Genomic DNA, 19,384 nt, shown 5'->3' with positions numbered 1-19,384 from the left:
GAAAGGCTTTGGTTCCAAGAGGCTGGGGGTTGGCTGTATGCCTTCCTCCCATCTCTCCAACAGAAATCATTTCTCCAGGGGAGGGCATGAGGGTGAGGGTCCCCTACCTGGAACAGGGCTTGGCTGCTGAAGTCCACCAAGAGGAGTCTCTTGTCCCCCTTCCACTTCCGGCCTTTAGCCCTCTGGAAGAGCGTGCGGGGCAGGAGCACCGAGTACTCCTTCACCTCGTTCTGTTCCTCCTGCATAACGAGAAGCCCCTCAGAGTTCAGCCAGAGGCCCGCCCCTAGTCCACAGCCCACCTCACCTCTCCTGACTTGGCACCAGCTCTGATGGGGTGTGGGAGGGGTGAACGTGTGGTTTGAGCCCAAAGCCCAGAGGCAAATAGACTGGGAGAATCACAAGAATGTTCTGTTGTTGGGGCTTCAGACCCCAGTCCAGTCTAGAGCACTGGTGGGGGCTACATGGATAGCTAACTGGACCCACCCAGGGGCGCATGGATAAGCATTTTAGGTCTGGTCTTCCATTCAGAAGGATGTACTCAGGCATCTGTCTCACCACTGGGTTCTCAGTACCATAAGGTAGCCACTGACTTGAGCCTGTGGGCTTCCCTGACCTTCTGTCCACTTCCCAGAGAGCCCGGGAAAGGTCGAGGTGGGGCACTGCATTGCAGTCCCCTGGGCTCCACACCTGTTTTCTCCCCTGGGCCCAGCCCCTGTCCTGTCCTGACCTCTTGCTTGGAGTGGAGGTGCAAGTCTTGGAGGTCAGCTGTGGGTTGGAGCTTCCACACCGTGGCATTGACCCGATCCTCCTCAAAGGACATGGTGTGCCCTGTGAATCTCAAGGAGGTCAGCTTCGATTCGAGGCTCTGTAGTTGCCTAGGGGCGAGGAAAAAGGTGGGTGTCTGCCGGGGTGAGGAACCAGAGGACAGGGGAGGCAAAGGGGCAAAGAGGGAAACAGGGGAGAAGAGACTCAGCAGATGGATAAGGAAAGGGCACAGGCAGAAAGAGGGGAAGGCGGAAAGTAGGAGAAAAAGGGGGGCAGGAGACAGAGAATGGCCAGGTGGGGCAGCAGCGCTGGAGACAGCAGGAAAGGAGTGACCAGGTGGGGTGCCAGGAGGATCCTCCAACTGCCAGTTTCAACACGTGGCCATGGGGCAGCCCTGCCCACCTTTGGACCTCAATCTGCTTAGCTCTACAATGAGTCTCTCCTTCACTGGGGGAAGGAGGACTGGGGAACCGTTTACAGGAGAGATGAGCCAGAAAAGCACACAGTGTTTCAGCCCCAGGTCTGGTGGGATTCTCCCTCCACCCCCACTCACTGTCGGGCCTGGACAGACATGGGCTTCCTGGCGCTCTTCCTGGGGTGCTTCAGAAACTGGCTGAGCATCTGGAGGTCCCTTTTCAGCTCACACATGTCCACCGAGGCATTGTGGGAAGCGTTCTGGGGAGGCTCTAAGGGAGAGAAATGGACAGACTTGCTGGACACTGTTAGCTGAGGAGCTGGGCCACGGTCACAATTCTTCCAGGTCAGCCTGCTCAGGACTCCGACTATTTTTACCACCATTTTACAGAAGAGGAAACTGAGGTGACATGAACTTGCCTGAGGTCACTGAGAGATGACGCTAGCCAGATGGGGGTTCTGTCACAAGGACCCCTCCAGCACCTCCAACCCCAGCAGGGAGGGTGGGGTACGGCCTGCCTAGCATACAGCCCAGTCACCCTCGGGCAGCACGGGCTTCCTTTTGGAGGGACATGGGAGACATGCGCGGTGATTTGGGGCCTCCATACTCATTGGCCTTCTTGTCTCCAGATTCTGCCCCTTCCCAGAACTGCAGACCTGGTGTCTCTGGGGGCCAGGAGGGGACTGATGATGTGGACAGACTGAGAAGGCTGTGTGGAGCACATGGAAAAGGGACATGACCTGTCCCATCGAGGTCCTGTGTAACCACATCTTCTGAATGTACAAGCCCCTAATTTTTAGGGGATTTGAAAACCTTGGCTCACACTCCACAAGCCAGATCTGTTGTCAGAATGCCAGTTTGTAACTTTGCTCTGCCTCAACCCAACTCCTCCTGGGTAGAGGTAGTCCCGTCCAATTGCTGGAACACCTGGGTGAGGAGACAGCCCTGCCACACCCTCCAGCTAGTGCAGGGACCCCAGCCTGCCGCTTTCAAAGTGCATCCCAGGTACACAGCTGCCTAAAAAGAGTCAGAATCAGGGACATCTGAAACCAAACCCACTGCTGCTGAGTCAATTGTGACTCACGGCAACCCTGTAGGGTTTCTATGGATTTAACATTTCCTCTCCTGCAGAGAGGCAGAAGGGTTAAAATGTCTGAGTTTCCCAGTAGCAGTCAAGGACTTTAACCACTGTGCCACCAGGGTTTCTCAGGCGAGTCCTGTTAAGTGCAGTTGAGTTGGTTCCTACTCATAACGACCCTGTATAGGGTTTACGAGGAGCAGCTGGTGGGTTTAAACTGCCAACCTTATGGTTTGCAGTCCAGTGCTGATCTTACAGCACCCCACCAGGAGTCTCCTGTAAAACCTCAAGGTCCTTTGGCCACCCTCTCCTCCCTGACCTCCCCTCTCCTCGAGTACTTAACGGGGCAGGAGCTGCCTCTTTCATTCACACACACACACACACACACACACACACACACACACACACACACACACACATCCCATAGCAGAACCTACTGCACTCTTCCCACCCCAGGCGTCCTGAAGCTAACCTTTGCCTTTGCTTGCTGTATTCCTCCCCAACTTCAAGCCAATCAGCTACTGGGTTCAAAGCCTGGTTCCCTCACTAAAGAGCAGTGTAGCTTTCGGCAGCCTGTCTGTGCCTCTGTTTTCTCCTCCCTGAAATGGGGATAGTAATCTACAATGATTCCCCTCATTCCTGAAGCCTTGGGATGGACCGGTGCCCCTCCAGCCTCACCCCGACCTTCCACAAGCTTCCAGAATCACACCTCAGGTCACACGCCTCGCCTCCCTTGCTCAGATGCCTTCAGTGGCTCCCCACTACCTATGAGCAAAGTCCCCCCACCCCTCACTTCTGCCCGCCCCCCACTCTCCCCAGGCCCGGAAGTCTTCTTACTGTGGAAGGAGAAAGTGAAGCCGGTGTTGCTGGGCAGGCTGGTGTTACGGGGGCTCCACCAGGAGCTGACGGAGGTGGCGAGCAGGTGGGGGCCCTGCACTGTGCTCTCGTTCTGGTGCCGGAAGCACAGGAGGCCCGAGGCCTGGTCGCTCAGTAAAAAGTCGTGCTTGCCATAGCGGAGGTGCAGCCTCCCAGCGTGGTGGCTCCAGTAGAGGCAGAAGTGGTAGAGACCCCTGCGGTCAGGGAGGACCTGGGAAGCTCCGGGGGCTGCAGGGAAGGGGGCGCGCACCGTCAGAGCACCCTCGGTGTTCTCGATGGCGATGTGCAGCTCCGACGACTGCTCATAATGAAGGCTGCTTGTCTGGGTCTGATTCCTCTGGCCGCAGAAGCGGAAGTCTTCTCGGAGGCCCCCACGGGCACCTGGGGGAGGCAGGGGCTGAAGGTGGGCCACAGAGGCAGCGGCGAGTGGGGACATGGGAAAGGAGAGGCCCTGGGCCCAGAATGCACAACCTAGTTCTGAGAGTCACACTGATTTCCTCAGTGGATCTACAAAAATGTCTACCTCGTCGAACACCAATGGTTTCAAAACTCCAACCGAGAGGGATTCTTCACATTAAGGATCAAGCCTGACCCCTTAGTACACAGGGTTGATAGGGACAGGCAATGTAGACCTTGGCTACCCAAAACGGGGGCTATGAAGGAACTCTTACAGCATAGTGGTTACAAATTGGGCTGCGAACCTCAAGGTCAGCAGTTCGAAACTACCAGCTGTTGTGCGGGAGAAAGATGAGGCTTTCTGCTCCGGTAAAGATTTACAGCCTCGGAAACCCTGTGCAGGGTGACTATGAGTCGGAACCAATCCCACGGCACATAACCAACACCACCATAAAGGCACAGGAGTCCTGGTGTGGCGCTGTGGGCTAATGTGTCAGACTTCAAAGCCAGTTTGAACTGCAAGGTCAGTGGTTCAAGATCACCAGCTGATCCTCAGAAATCCTATACAGGGTCGCTATGGGTCGGAATTGACTCGACGGCACTTAACAACAACAAAAAATAAGGCATAAAGGGGCTGGCTTAAGGAGCTCTGGTAGCGTAGTGGTTACGAATCGGGCTGCGAGCCTTAAGGTCAGCGGTTTGAAACTACCAGCCGCTCCGCGGGAGAAAGATGAGGCTTTCTACTCCCGTAAGAATTTACACCCTCGGAAACCCTGTACAGGGTCGCTATGGGTCGGAACCGACTCGACGACACTAAAAAACAACAAAGGGGCTGGCTTACAAGCTTTCAAGAGTGTGTTTAGTTTCAGAACAAGAGGGGTAAGTTAGAATCCCCACTGAACAATTTTCCTCTTGTCCAGATGGGTCTGGTGAAAGAGATAGGGGAGGTAGGGGATAGATTTTTTTTTTTTTTTTAATTCAATAGTGAGTAATTGTCATCATGACTAATTGTGATCACCACAACTGTAAAGGTAGAATATGTGAAACAAAAAGTGGGGAGCAGTTAATCTTTCATTCCAGGAACAGAGGACCCTAGGACCATCAAGAGGGAGGAGCATGAGGGGAGCGTGGATTCCTAATCAAAGAAACAGCGATACCAGAGACAGAAGGAGAAGCTACAGCCTAGAAAGACAGAGCAACTGAGGACTCCAGACCCATGACATGAGAAAGGCTGTGTGCTGGCGGGAGAGAGGCTGTCTTGCAAAATGTGTCCTTTGGTCGTTTAAACAAATACATATTTTATGTGTGTTTTGTGTACATCAAAGCACAAAGTGGGGAATAGAGGTTAATACTGTTAGTCAATGGTTCATGGAGAGAATTGTAATCATTACAATGAACAAAATATGAATGGTTGAGTGTAAAACTAATGATCTGCCCTGTAAACTATCACTTAATTCACAATAAAATCTTAAAAACAACCAACAATGAGATATCATCTCACAACATTTTTAAAAATTGGCTTTCAAATATAAAAAGAACAGAGGAAAATCAAAATAATCATCTCAAAGGCAAAATTTTTTATTATTATTGTTATCAATGAAGTATTTGATGAGGCCGACTGCCATGGACAGCTGTGCAGGGTGTGCACTGCACAGGACGCTCTGGTTGCAAAGGGGCAGGGGGCTGAACTCCTACCCATGTCCCCCAGCCCATCTCTCAGGAGAACCAGAACCTAAAACCCACTGCCGGCAAGGTCAGGCCAATGCAGAGCAACCCTACAGGACCAAGGAGTACCGCTCTAAAGACTTTCTGAGACTGTAGACAGTCTCGTCTTTCTCCTGTGGAGTGGCTGGTGGGTTTAAACTGCCAAGCACTAAGTTAGTACTCCAACATTTCAGCCACTGCACCACCAGGCCTCCTTTATCAGGAGAAAGGGCTGCTTTTTCTTTTCCACAAGATACTTTCCTGCCCAGAGGGGCAACTCTCGTAGAGATGGGAGCAGTTTACCATCAGTCACCACAGCCCCAAGGAAAGCCATACCTTGGACCAGGAGGAGCACAACCATCTGCAGCAGCCCCCAGGCAGCCATCTTCCTACCAGGAAGTCACGTTAGATGTCACTGCCTGAAAGAGAGCAGGAGTTAAGTCAAGGACTTGGACCACAGAGAGGCAGCCCAGCATGGCATGGACACAGAGGATGAGGTGAGGAGGCAAGTGTGGACCTCCTCAGGGCTGCCAAAAGCTGAGCATCAGGATGCAGCGGTTGTCTGGCGCTTGTCTGAGTTCAAGGCCCAGCTTTCCCTCTCACGTGCCAATAATGGAGATAATTAATAGAACCTCCCTCCTGGGCCCAGGAACCATCACGACCCCACCCTGACCAGACCTGGACGACATACAGAAGAACTAAGTTCTCAGAGTTCTCCACCAGAAACCTCACCGTCATCATTCCTGAGACCTAGTTCAGACAACATTTCCTCCAGAATGCCTTTCTCAGCTCCCTCCAAAGTCAGACCTGACCTTAGATTCCTACCCTGACCAGGACTCCCTCCTAGTCAGAAAGCATCAAAAGACGATGGAAGGAATACACAGAGTCACTGTAACAAAAAGAAATGGTCAGTGTTCAACCATTTCAAGAGGTAGCATATGATCAAGAGCCAATGATAAGAAGGAAGAAGTAAAAGGTGCAATGACGTCTTTGGCAAAGAAAAAGACATCAGGAGCTGATGGAATGCAAATGGAAATATTTCAACAAACTGATGCAGCACTGGGGGCACTCACTCATTTATGCCCAGAAATTTGGAAGACGACTACCTGACCAACTTACTAAAACAGATCCATATTTCTGCCCATTCCAAAGAGAGAAGCGACTCAACAGAATGCAGAAACCATTGGACAATGTCATTAATATCACATACAAATAAATTTTTTGTTAATTTTTATTTAATTTTTAAATGGCTGCAACCATACATTGACAGAGAACTTCTAGAGGTTCAAGCTGGGTCCAGAAAAGGCCGTGGAACGAGGGACATCATTGCTGACGTCAGATGGATGTTGGCTGAAAGCAGAGATACCAGAAAGATATTTACCTGTGCTTTATAGACTATGCAAAGGTTTTCCATCATCACAAGCTATGGACAACGTTGTGGAAAATAAGCATTCCGGAATACTTAATTGTGCTCATGAGGAACCTGTATATATACCAAGAGGGAATCATTCTAACAGAATAAGGGGACACCGAATGATTTCAGATTAGGAAAGGTATATGCCAGGGTTGTATTCTTCAATCATACTTATTTAATCTGTATGCTGAGCAAATAATCTGAGAAGCTGAATTACATGACAAAGAGTGTGGCATCAGAATTGGAGGAAGACTCAGTAACAACCTGCAATATGCAGATGATACAACCTTGCTTGCTGAAAGTCAAGAAGACTTAAAATACTTACTGATGAAGATGAAAGACCACAGCCTTCGGTATGAGTTGCAACTCAATGTAAAGAAAACAATAATCCTCACCACTGGACCAATAAATAACATCATGACAAATGGAGAAAAGACTGACGTTGTCAAAGACTTCATTTTGCTTGGATCAACCATCAACACTCATGGAAGCAGCAGTCAAGAAATCAAACTGCATAGGCAAATATGCTGCGCAAGACCTCTTTAAAGTGTTCAAAAGCAGTGACATTTTGAGGACTAAGGTGTGCCTGACCCGAGTCAGGTTCAATAACCTCATATATATGTGAAAGTTGGACAGTGAATAAGGAAGCCCGTAGAACTGAAGCATTTGAGTTATGGTGCTGGAGGAGAATATTGAAAGTACCATGGACTGCCAAAAGAACAAATCAATCTGTGTTGAAATAAGTACAACCAGAGTGCTCCTTGGAAGCCAGGATGGCCAGACTTCGTCTCTCATACATGGAACATATTATAAGGAGGGACCGGTCTCTGGAGAGGGATATCATGTTTGGGAAGTAGAGTAACAGGGAAAAAGAGAAAGACCACCAACAAGATGGATTGGTACAGTAACAGCAGCAATGGGTTCAAACATAGCAACAATTGTGAGGTTGGCACAGAACGGGGCAGTGTTTCCTTCTGTAGTGCGTAGGGTCATTATGAGTTGGTACAGACTCAGCGACAACTAACAGCAGTCAATATGGGATAGTGTGCTTCCTCTTCAGCCAGCCAGAGTACTCCTGATTCATCTCTAAGTCAGAGGACGCGTGGGAGCAAGAGGGAGGGTGGTGCACAGACATTTCTGGATAAAGACAGGAGGGTGGTGAAGGAAATGTAATTAAGGATCAAGGTGCCCATGGCACCCTCTACTGGGACCAAAAGAGACAGGCATTTCCTAGTATAACCACCAGAGAGAGCCAGTATCCAGGACCCTGTGCAGCTGGAACATCAGAGGGGAGGTCTCAGTTTCTGTAGGAGACTAGAAACTCTGATGGCAAATGGTTGGATCACCTGTTACCCCAGCGTAGAGTGGGCACCTCTGCCCCCCAGGGCCTCAATTAGCTGAGCAACTACTGTCTGCCAGTCTCTGTGCTGTCCTGTCTCCACCCTGCACATACATGAATCTCCTCTCCACTCTGTGAAGTGGGCATTATTGTTGGCCCTTTTACAAACTGGGAAGCTGAAACCCAAGGAATTAAACAACTAGCCTAAGATTTCCCCAGAGGCCAGGCTTTCCCTACATGGTCCGGACTGCAGCACCTGTCCAGGAACCTCTGCACCTGGCACTGGTAAAGAGACACCAGGTGGCTTGGCTCTCCTTGATGTCAGCTGCCACCCCACCCTGTGACAAAGCTGGGTGCAGACATAGATGGACAGACAACCTCATCCTGTGGGTAGTGGTAACAGATGCAACCATCTGCCATAGGGTAGACAAAAGGAAGGCCTGGCACCTGGAGGCACATAAGGAATCTGTGTTCAGAAGAAACCAAGGTGGACTTCCAGGAAGAGGTGACTTTTGAATTGCCTATTTCAGGGCAGCATCACAGGAAGGGTGTGTTCCAGGCAGGAGCTCACTGTCACCTTCCTGGACCAGGCCCCTCCAAGCCACAACTGGTTCCTAATGTCCCACCTGTGTGGTGAACCCCAATTTCTCGGGCTTCATCAACCTGGTCATCTCATCTGCCCAGTGTGCTCATCATTTTGTCCTGGTGTCATCACAGGACCCCTGACGAAGAAGGATATGAAAGGATTTCGGGGCAGAGCTGTGAAGATTCACTCTGAGCCCTCAGTAAGTATTTTAATTCCTTTTGAAACTGCCTCCTACCACTTCAAACCAGCAGAAGGAAGGGCAGCACCCACCTCAGAGCCCCTCTTCCTTCTCCTTTCTGCCAGTTTCTGGGCTGTCCAGCCCCAGGGTCACCACCTCCGGGCAGTCCTCACACTACGACCACGCTATGGCACCGTCAACTCACAGCGTGCACATCTCCTTGAGCACCAGCCCCAAATCCCATTTTATGGTATCTGGATCCAAGGCCCAGAGAGGGCCAGTGACTTCCTGAGGTCACACAGCAAGCAGGGGTGGAGCTCTTCAGAGCAGGCCACTGCTGTGAGAGGACAAACCATCTGCCTTTCATCAGCCCTTCTGGACTGGGACTTAGAGCAAAGGGGGTTTAGGCAGGGAGTGAGCACCTTATGAGGTGTGGCGAGAAATTCCAATAAACGAGGGAGGATTGCAGGACTCTATTGGTTCCTGGGTCACATGCCCTCCACCCCACCTGTTTCAATAGTTGTTCCAAGGCGGATGGACAACTCCGTCCACATGGGCATTCTCGGGGGTCTGGAGGGGACAGTCTGGCTTCCTTTATGCCACTTTTAGTCAGTTGAGTGGACACTGGCGCCAGATGGCCTGGGTTCAAATCATGGTTCCCACACTCACTAACTGTGTCTCCTCAGTGCCCTGACCTACAAACAGGAATCAAACAGAGCTCCCTCCAGGTGGGCTGTGAGAACTGAGTGGTTTACAATAAGACGGTGCTTATAATCAGTGCCATGCATGTTGGCTAAACACCTCTGTACACGTTCAGTCCAGCTCCTTCCGCCTCCAGTCACTCCCTCCTCTGTCCCATAGCCCCTTCACCTCCCCACGCCCCCAGCTCACCATCCACAGCATCTTGAGGGGAAATTCTTCAAGCATGAAACTTCCTTTCCAGGACGACGAAGGGAAGACTGAAGCCCCACCCAGAAAAATTCCCTGCTCCCAGCCCCAGTCTTGCTGCTCCTGAACCTGCTGAGGAGCAGAAGGGCTGGGCTAGGGACAAGAGAAGATTTTAAGCCAGATGACGAGAGGCAGGGTATCATCCTGAGTGCCCACAAGGCACTGCTTCCCACCACCCCTAGCACATTTCACCTCGTCCTTGATAAGTAACAAGAGTTGGGGCCGCAGAGGGGAGAGTTTCCTTCTAGAAGCTGAAACCCAGAACCAGGTGTCAGGAGCCCATGGGTGAGCCTCCACACAGGCCTAGCTCTGTGTTTCTGGAATCAGAGACCTTGGAACTGGACATACTGACCTCAAGCCATCAAGACCTGACAGGTCCAACCATGGCAGGAGAGGCGCCCGGAGTCAGAGGTAGAGCGAGTTCTAACAACACCAGGATAGTTGCAATAGTGCGAGTACACCATCACATTAAATCCTCAGAGCTGCCCTGTGAGGCTGGACCCACTGTTTTCCCATTTTGCAGATCGGGAAAACTAAGGCTGAGAAGAGCTGCGTCTGAGATCACACAGGAAGTCTCCAGATTGGAACTCAGTGTTACTCTAGAGAACGTGGGCACACCCACCCAAGCCCACCTTGGCTGTCAGAGCCAGTGTAGGGTTGAGATGTAGAGCTAGAGAGATGTATGTTCCTGAGGGCCCAGGTAGACCATGTTCCTCAGAAGATGAAATGGGGGCGATGGTCAGAGCCACAGTCAGTGTGAAGAAGTCTAGTTTGTGAGAGAGGGGCTGGGACCAAGCCCCCAGGGAAGCACCCCCTCCCCTACGTCCCTTCCTGAGCAGCCTTCCTTGACCTCAGGCCTTCCGTAAACATAGAGAACAGAACATACCGGCCCAGTCCAACACAATGGGGGTTCCCAAGAGTCTAGGCAGAGCAAAGGGTGACTTAGATCTGTCTAAACGAAAACTCAACTCCCATCTTCAGCCCGGAGCTAAGTGGGCCAGAAAAGGGGGCTCCAGCTCAGGCCCACCCAGCTCTGCCCTTTCATGTATGTGGGGGAGGGGAAAGCAGGGGGCCCAAGGCTCACTTTCTCCCCCGGGGCCCTGAGTCACTTCCTCCGCAATCCCGTGTGGAGCCACGAGTCACCGCTGGCCCAGAACAAGCTCCTGGAAAACCCATTTCCTCAGAGGATGGAGGTGGAAGTTGAGTGGACAGGGCGGCTCTGGGTTAACCCTTCCCGGACAAGTGACACCTCCAGTCACAAAAATGCCCTGGACCTGGTCCCCCTCCCTTTCCGCACACTGGCCACTCCCACCTCCAGATTCTTGCTCATGCTGGTTCCTCTGCCTGGAATTTCTTCCCTATCCCTGTGACAGAGTTCCTGGATGGTGTAGTGTGCTCGGCTCCTAGCCAAGAATTTGGAGGTGCCTTGGAAGAAAGACCTGGCTGTTTCCTTCAGAAAATTCAGCCATTGAGCTCAACTATGGATCACAGCTCTCTGACACACATGGCAGTTGGTAATCCCGCTCATTTGGGAGAACTCAGTTAGCCACACCTTCCCCATGAAGCTTTACTTAATCCCTCACTCCCATTAGAAGTCACCACAGTAGCAAGGTGCTTACATCAGAAGGTCTCAAACCTGCTTGAGGCCCGGAACCACCCCAGGGAGTTTGCTAAAGTGCACATTCACAGGCCCACCCACTGAGAGTCTGATGCAGTAGGTCTAGGATGGGGCTTGGGAGCCAATCTTTAAAAAGCCTCCATTGAGTGACAGTCTACAGCCTGAGAATGCTGGTTTACCATCTAGAACAAGGACAGCAACCCTGCTTCACCTAGAGGGGTGTCGAGGGTAGGGCAGGAAGTGGGGGTCTGCCCAAGGTCACTCAGCTAGTGACTGGCAGGATGTCAGGGGCCCAGGAGGACCCTCTCTCCTAAGGGACAGCTGGCTGGGAAAGGGGGAGCCCCAGTTAATCATCAGGTGCAAGCCAGGTCTTTCCCACTTGGGGGTCCTCCTCAACGGATGAGGCAGGGAGACAGCTCAGCTCAGCTCTCTCCTGTCTCAGCCATCAACCTGTACCCCTTCTGCACACAGAGCTGCTGACCTCCTCATCCTTGAAGCCAGGCAGACCCTAGGCAAAGGACTTGAGTAGGAAGGATTTGGCCCAGAAGGGCGAGGTGGGGGAGAAAGGATGAATCCTGGAGACTGTAAGCATACATATGTGCATATGGATGTGTGCATGTAGGTGTGGGGAGTACATGCATGTGTAGGTGAGTGTGTGTGAGCATGTATGTAGGTGTGCATGTGCAGGTAAGGGGTGCGTGCGTGTGTGGGTACGTATGCAAGTATGTGTGTGTGCATGTATGCAGGCATGTGTGCGTGTATGGGTACATTGTACATATGTGGTGCCTTAGGGTACATGTGGGTAGGTATATGTATGCATGTAGGTATATGTGGATACATGTGTGGGTACCTGTGTGTGCACTGTGCATGTAGGGGTGCCTACACTTATGTGGATGCATGTGGGGTACATGTGTGTGTAGGTGTGTGTGCGTGCATGTGTGTGGGTGTGTGCATGGGGTCCATGCGTATGTGGGTGCATTGTGCATATAGGGGTATCTACACATATGTGGGTGCATGTGGGGTACATGTGTGTGTAGGTGTGTGTGTAGGAGTGTGTGTGTAGGGTGTGTATGTATGTGTGGGTACATGTGTGTAGGTGCATTGTGCATGTAGGGGTGTGTGCACATATGTGGGTGCGTGCGGGGGTACATGTGTGTGTAGGTGTGTGTGTGCATGTAGGTGTGTGTGTGTGTGTAGGGTTTGTGTGCATGTAGGGTGTATGTGCGTGTAGGTGTGTGTGTATGCATGTAAGGTGTGTGTGCATGTAGGTGTGTGTGCATGTAGGGTGTGTATGCATGTATGGGTACGTGTGTGTATGTGTGTGTGTAGGAGGTGTGTGCATGTGTGTGGATCCGTCCGTGGGGTCCATGAGTATGTGGATGCATTGTGCATATAGGGGTATCTACACGTATGTGGGTTCATGTGGGGGTACATGTGTGTGTGGTGTGTGTGTTTGTGTCACACAAGCCTTTCATGAGTGTAGGGATTGGGAGGAAAAAGCAGAAGGGTGGGCACAGGTTAGCTCTTCAGCAACACAGAAGGGAGGAGGCTGCTCAGAAGGAAAGAGGACAGACCTCAAAAGGCCAGCCACTGAGAATGGGGGGACACATTCGAGCTCCTGCAGGTGTTTCCTGCACAGTGTGGGGGTGGGTGCTGAGACGACCCTTCTTCCAACGGTTTCCAAACTGTTGCATACAAGTAAGTCTGACTCAGAACCGCCATGTACCCAGCCTATTAAAGCAGAGGTCCCTTGTCAGACCTGCGCGGTCTCAAGGCCACACACCATTCCCAATCTAGCACCCAACCCCACAGCAGTGTCCAGGGCTGTGCTGACCACAGCTTGCTCTTATCTCTCATCTCCACTCGCTGGAGAGTGACCATACAGAGCTGTCCCCTGGAAGGGCATTCTAGGTTCTCTGGGAGAAGTACAGTGATGTTAGGTTTCAGGAATTTTCTATGTAAAAGAGAAAAAAAAAAAAAAAACTAAGTTAGATGCTCACCCCAAGAACTATCAGATGCCAAGGCTTTGCACCCCCACCCCACCCCCGGCTCACTGCCCTAGCGAGACTCACAGTCTTACACTGGTCCCAATGGGGGGTGGGGCACCCTACCCAACACAGACCCACATTGAAAATGCTGGTCCAACCCAGTTCTGAGGCCATGATGCCCTCAGTGTGTCCACGAAGTGCCCAGATGGACCCTGCCCTGTGGGGAGATCAAGGAAGTGGAGGAGTGGGGAAGGGCCCATCCACCTGAGGGAACTCAGTCCCCCCACCCTGCAGCCCCTGTGTCTGGAGAGTGGCCAGCATGCTCAACCGGACAGAAATGAGCCTGCGCTCACGTGTCCCACCTCCCTCCTGTGGGCAGGAGCTCACAGGAGCCTGGAATCCAGGCAGAGGAGGGGAGGAGCCCAGTATCCACGTTACCAGTGCCTGGCATCATGCAAGCACTCTTCACAAGTTCATCCGCAATCCTCACAGTCACCCATTGAGACAAATCCTATTAATCATGGAATCACATAATCCTCACAGCAACCAAATGAAACAAACACTATTATTATCCTCACTACAAAGAAGAGGAAACTGACGTCCAAAAAGGCCAAGCCAGGACTCAAATCCACATCCTCCTGACCCAATGCCCAGCTATCAGTTGTGATTCACTGAGTCCCTTCCGGTACCTGCAACTCAGTCTTCCCATCCCATCTCTACCATGAGCTAAATAAATGGAGTCTTGGTGTGGCGCTGTGAGATACAGTACTGAACTGCAGGGCAGTTTGAACCACAAGGTTTGTGGTTCAAATTCACCAGCTGCTCCTTGGAAACCCTAAACAGGGTCACTATGGGTTGGAACTGACTCAATGGCACTTAACAACAATAACAACAACAATTTGCCAAAAAGACGATTATTCACCAGATTATTTCACAACAGAAATCAAATGGACTACATCTGTGGAAAGAGATGGTGGAAAAGCTCCATATCATCAGTCAAAACAAGACAGGGGCTGACTGTGGAGCAGACCATCAATTGTTCAGGCTGAAGCTGAAAAAAATTAAAACAAGTCCATGAGAACCAAAATATGGCCTTGAACATATCTCACCTGAATTTAGAGTTCATCTCAAGATCAGATTTCATGAATTAGACACTAATGACAGAAAATCAGAAGAGTTGTGGGAAGATATCAAGAAGATCATACAGGAAAAAGCAAAAGGTCATTAAGAAGACAAGGAAGAAAGAAAAGACTGAAATAAATGTCAGAAGAGACTCTGAAACTTGCTCTCCAGCATAGAGATGCTAAAGCAAATGGAAGAAATGAGGAAGTAAACGAGCTGAACAGAAAATTTCAAAGGGTGGCTCGAGAAGACAAAGTCAAATATTTTAATGCGCAAAGATCTGTTAGAAAACCAAAAGGGAAGAAAATGCTCAGCATTCCTCAAGCTGAGAGAACTAAGGGGACAATTCAAGCCTAGATTTTTGATACAAAAGAAATCTTTCAGCAAAATACTGAATAATGCAGAAAACATCAAAAGAAGATAGAAGGAATACAGAGAGTTACTGTACCAAAAAGAAATGGTCTATGTTCAACCTTTCAAAAGGTAGCATATGATCAAGGAACCAATGGTACTAAAGGAAGAAGTCCAAGGTGCACTGAAGGCATTGGCAAAGAGCAAGGCACTGAGAATTGATGGAATCCAAATTAAAATATTTCAAAAAACTGATGCACCACTGGAGGCATTCACTCATCTCTGCCAAGAAATTTGGAAAACAGCTACCTGGCCAACTGATTGGAACAGATCCATATTTGTGCCCATTGCAAAGAGAGGTGACCCAACAGAATGCAGAAATCATCGGACAATATCATTAATAAAATTTTGCTGAAAATAAATTTTAAATTACTGCAATAGTACATTAACAGGGAACTTCCAGAGGTTCAAGCCAGATTCAGACGAGGATGTGGAATAAGGGGTATCATTGCTGATTCAGATGGAACTTGGCTGAAAGCACAGAATACCAGAAGATGTTTACCTGTGCTTTATAGACTATGCAAAGGTTTTCCATCATGCCAAGCTGTGGACTACATTGTGGAAAGTAAGCATTCCAGAATACTTAATTGTGTTCATAAGGAACTTGTACATATACCAAGAGGGAATCATTTGAACAGAATAAGGAGACACTGAATTTCAAATTAGGAAAGGTATGTGCCAGGGTTGTATTCTTCAATCATACTTATTTAATCTGTATGCTGAGCAAATAATCTGAGAAGCTGAATTACATGACAAAGAGTGTGGCATCAGAATTGGAGGAAGACTCATTAACAACCTGCAATATGCAGATGATACAACCTTGCTTGCTGAAAGTGAAGAAGACTTAAAATACTTACTGATGAAGATGAAAGACCACAGCCTTCGGTATGAGTTGCAACTCAATGTAAAGAAAACAATAATCCTCACCACTGGACCAATAAATAACATCATGACAAATGGAGAAAAGATTCAAACTGTCAAGACTTCATTTTGCTTAGATGCACCATCAACACTTACAGAATCAGCAGTAAAAAAATCAAACAACATATTGCATTAGGCAAATGCGCTGCACATGACCTCTTTATAGTGTTCAAGAGCAAAGACGTCAGTTTGAGGACTAAAATGCGCCTTACTCAAGTATTTTCAACAGCCTCATATGCACGTGAAAACTTGACAATGAATAAGGAAGACCTTAGAAGAATTGATGCATTTGAGTTATGGTGTTGGAGGAGAATATTAAAGGTGCCATGGACTGCCAGAAGAACAAACAAATCTGGGTTGGAAGAAGTACAACCAGAAAACTCCTTAGAAGCCAAGATGGCCAGATTTTGTCTCTCATACTGCAGACATATTATCAGGAGGGACCAATCCCTGGAGAAGGTCATCATGCTTGGTAAAGTGGAAGGTTGGAGAAAGACAGGGAGATCCCCAATGAGATGGATTGGCATGGTGGCGGCAGCATAGGAATCAAGCGTGAGGATGGCCCGGGACCGGGCAGTGTTTCATTCTGTTGTGCACAGGATCACTATGAGTTGGAACCTAACAAGAACAATAATTGTCCAAAGTACTTTCTAAGGAATACTAGTCTCCAAGTTTGAGAACTGCTTCAGGCCCTATTGCTAGAGTACATGATAGCGCAACAAAGACTCTGGAGAATCCTGCAGGAAAGAAACCCTCAGAACTTGAACAGTTTCCCGGCCCAGTATGACAGTGGAGTCCTTTTCCCATGAATACCTATTATCAACATGAAGAACACATTCCAGAAACCTTAAGATGCTTGCCAGCCCCCTCCTGCAATTCCCTCCCCTCTACACTGCCCCAGAGACCATTAGCTAGCCTGCCAAGGACTCAAGAAGCCATTTATGGTTCCTGTCTTCCCCAGGGCAACTCATCACCAACTCATCACCATCACTGACACTTCCAGGCGAGAGGGCCCTGGGGAGCCTGGGATATTCTGCCCCTCTCATTCCACCTCCCTCTACCCACAGCACCAGCTCACAGGGAAAGGGATGCTGCCAGCCCCCTGGCCATTCCATTAATATCAACCACATCCAGCTGGGCCCTCAGCCTTGCTCCAGGCAGCTGAGACGCTCCAAATGTTGGAAAAGAGAGTGGGAGGGGGACGCGCAGGGGCAGGGGCATTTGAGGATACGACAGCTTGAAAGAGCCAAGAATCAAAGCCTCTTAGAATTTGGGGGTTGATTGAATAGGCACAGAATCTACTGGAAGAGAAGGGATTAGGAAGGCTCCCAGTCTGAGGGCCCTGTCCTGAGCAGGGTGTTAGGCATCAGGATTTCCATGTGCAGCCCAGGAACTCTGATGCCAGTCCTATACCGCAGGCCCTGATGGTCTGCAGCCAGGCAGAGAAATCATGGCCGAGTCCCCACCCAGCCCAACTCCAAAGAGAAAGATGCTAGGCCACACACCAGTCAGCACTTACCCGGGGAATGAAGACTCCCCAAACAGGTAACCAAGAGTCAGGGTCCCAAGGTCTAGGCCCAGCTCTGTGCCCAACCAGTCCTGAAACTTTTGACCCAGCTGTCCATTCTCTGGGCCTCAGTCTTCTCCTCCATTGAGTGGGTGACTAGGATTCCCGTACCCCACTTTCCTTGTCCCATCCAAACTGAGCTAGACTCAGAGGCCCCAGTGAAGGGAGGACTTACCCCTAGGCTGGAAACAAGGAGCAAAGAGGACAGTGGGCAGTCTTCTCCTCCCTGGCCAGACTAGCTTTCCTCTTAAGCCACAGGCTGTGACCTCAACTGTCTGGCAGTAGTTTCCCTTCCTCTATCTGTTTGCCCACGTCTCCCAAGGCCAGACCCCAAGGTCAGTGGCTACCTCCCTGTTTGCTTTCTGGGGGCTGCAGCTCAGCTACTGTGGGTCTGGCAACATGCTCATCTTTGGAATGCGGGACCCACGGCATTGCCAAGGTCAGACACTAGCCGTCCTCTTCAAAGTTCCATGTTCCTGACTGAGGAGTGGCCAGTGCACACAGCTAGGCACTGAGGCTGGGGGCATCCCCCTGATCCAAGTCTCCAGACACTGTGCAGGGGGCCCCCTCCAGGAAAGGGAGTAGGGTCCTGGATCAGGATTTCAGCCCACTGACCATCCCCACACAGCATCACCCAGCACCAAGGAGGTCCCCTCACCCCCAGTGCAGGGTGATCACCACATCTAAGAACCACTGACTGAAAATTCAGCATGTGATTCTACGCTCACATTTTTCATTCTCCCAAGGACCTTGAGATACCTTTGTGCCCACTTAACAAACAAGGAAACTGAGGCCTGAGAAGTCACATATGCTGGTGGAGCCAGAGTGAACCCAACGGCCTGGCTCCAGACTTCTTGGGTTTCAAAATTTCAGTGTCCTGGCCTGTTAGAAAACGCTGTTTTCTAGCACAAAAGGACATGCTCTGAAATGGGGGTCCTGGATCTGTCAGAACACGGGACCCCACTCATCCTCAGCACCCCCTTCTTCCCATCCCAGTGATCCACCCTTCTCACCCTTCTCAGAGCTTCAACTTTGACTGTGGGGGTGTGGTCCAAGGACCAAAAGGAATCTGTAGTGGGGGATCTGACTGAGATTCCTAGTTCTCAAGGCTGTGTGTGTAATTGGCCAATTCCCCTAGAGAGACCCTCGAGACTTCAATGACTCCCCAGTGTCCCTAGTGACAAGACCTGCCCAGCACCACCCCAGCAGCTGTGGAATGGCGGAGAAGGGGGAGGGAGTCGAGGGGAGAGCAAGAGGGATAAGGAAGGGGCAGGAGAGAGAGGGAAGGAGGCAAGAAGAGGAGAGGTAAAAAGGGGTAAATGACAAGGGTGGAGGAGAGGGGCAAGCAGGAGCAGGAAAGGGGAGAGGGGTCAGGACAGAGCGGGTGACGGGCAGGGTGAAGGGGAATACTGCTACCTGGAGCCCTTCTTCCTGGCATAAGGTGGAATACAGATCATAAAGGGAGTGAATGAAGACGTTCTCTTGGTTGCAGGGATGGTGGGTCAGTTCTCCCCCAGTTCCGGAGGCCAGAGAAGACTGAAGCTGGACGGCCCCAGCCACTACCCCCACAGGAGCTTCAGACAATGGGGGCAGCCTGGGAAGATAGGCAGACAAACCCCAGCAGCCAGTGGGAAGAAGGGGCGCAGGTGACAGCAGCCCCTGGCAACCGTTGCCCTGGTAACTGTTGGCAGCTGCAGGGACTACGTCACTACCCACTACCCGCCCAGACCTAGCGAGGTGCAGGGCGCCCAGTTTGTCTAGCCTCCAAATTCCCAGCCAGGAAGCTAGCAGGAGGGTGGGGAGGATTTAGGACTCAGGTTGTGAGCCGCACTGGAAAGTCCTTCCTGTCTACTGGGGGCCTCAAAGCGCCTGTGCTTTAAACTTCTCAAGAGAAGCAGAAACCCAGGGTTCTAGATGAAATCTGCAGGTTTTCCAACACTGACTTTAAACCCAAGTCTTTTTAGAAACCAGTGGGAGCCACTCCTGTAGCAAAATAGCACCTGTTGGCAGCTGGATTTGACTCTGGAGGCTGCCAGGCAGTGGCCTTGGTCACAACAT

General features: G+C 50.6%; 1 protein-coding gene across 1 annotated transcript in view; it reads right to left on the bottom strand.

The window, feature by feature from the left end:
• The window catches only part of GPR56 (G protein-coupled receptor 56), a 40,193-nt gene that overhangs the window by 9,098 nt on the left and 11,711 nt on the right, over positions 1-19,384 (bottom strand). Inside the window, exons 3-7 of the mRNA XM_006863622.1 lie at positions 5,571-5,623; positions 3,096-3,515; positions 1,319-1,451; positions 728-875; positions 108-239 (exon numbers count right to left, since the gene is read on the bottom strand). Of these exons, the coding sequence (XP_006863684.1) occupies positions 108-239; positions 728-875; positions 1,319-1,451; positions 3,096-3,515; positions 5,571-5,623 (886 nt within the window). The remainder of the gene's footprint in view (positions 1-107; positions 240-727; positions 876-1,318; positions 1,452-3,095; positions 3,516-5,570; positions 5,624-19,384) is intronic.

Source organism: Chrysochloris asiatica, unplaced genomic scaffold (assembly GCF_000296735.1).
Source record: "Chrysochloris asiatica unplaced genomic scaffold, ChrAsi1.0 scaffold00055, whole genome shotgun sequence".
Lineage (NCBI taxonomy): Eukaryota > Metazoa > Chordata > Mammalia > Afrosoricida > Chrysochloridae > Chrysochloris > Chrysochloris asiatica.
Note: the sequence above shows the minus strand (reverse complement) of the source record. Positions and strands in the feature narration are given on the sequence as shown.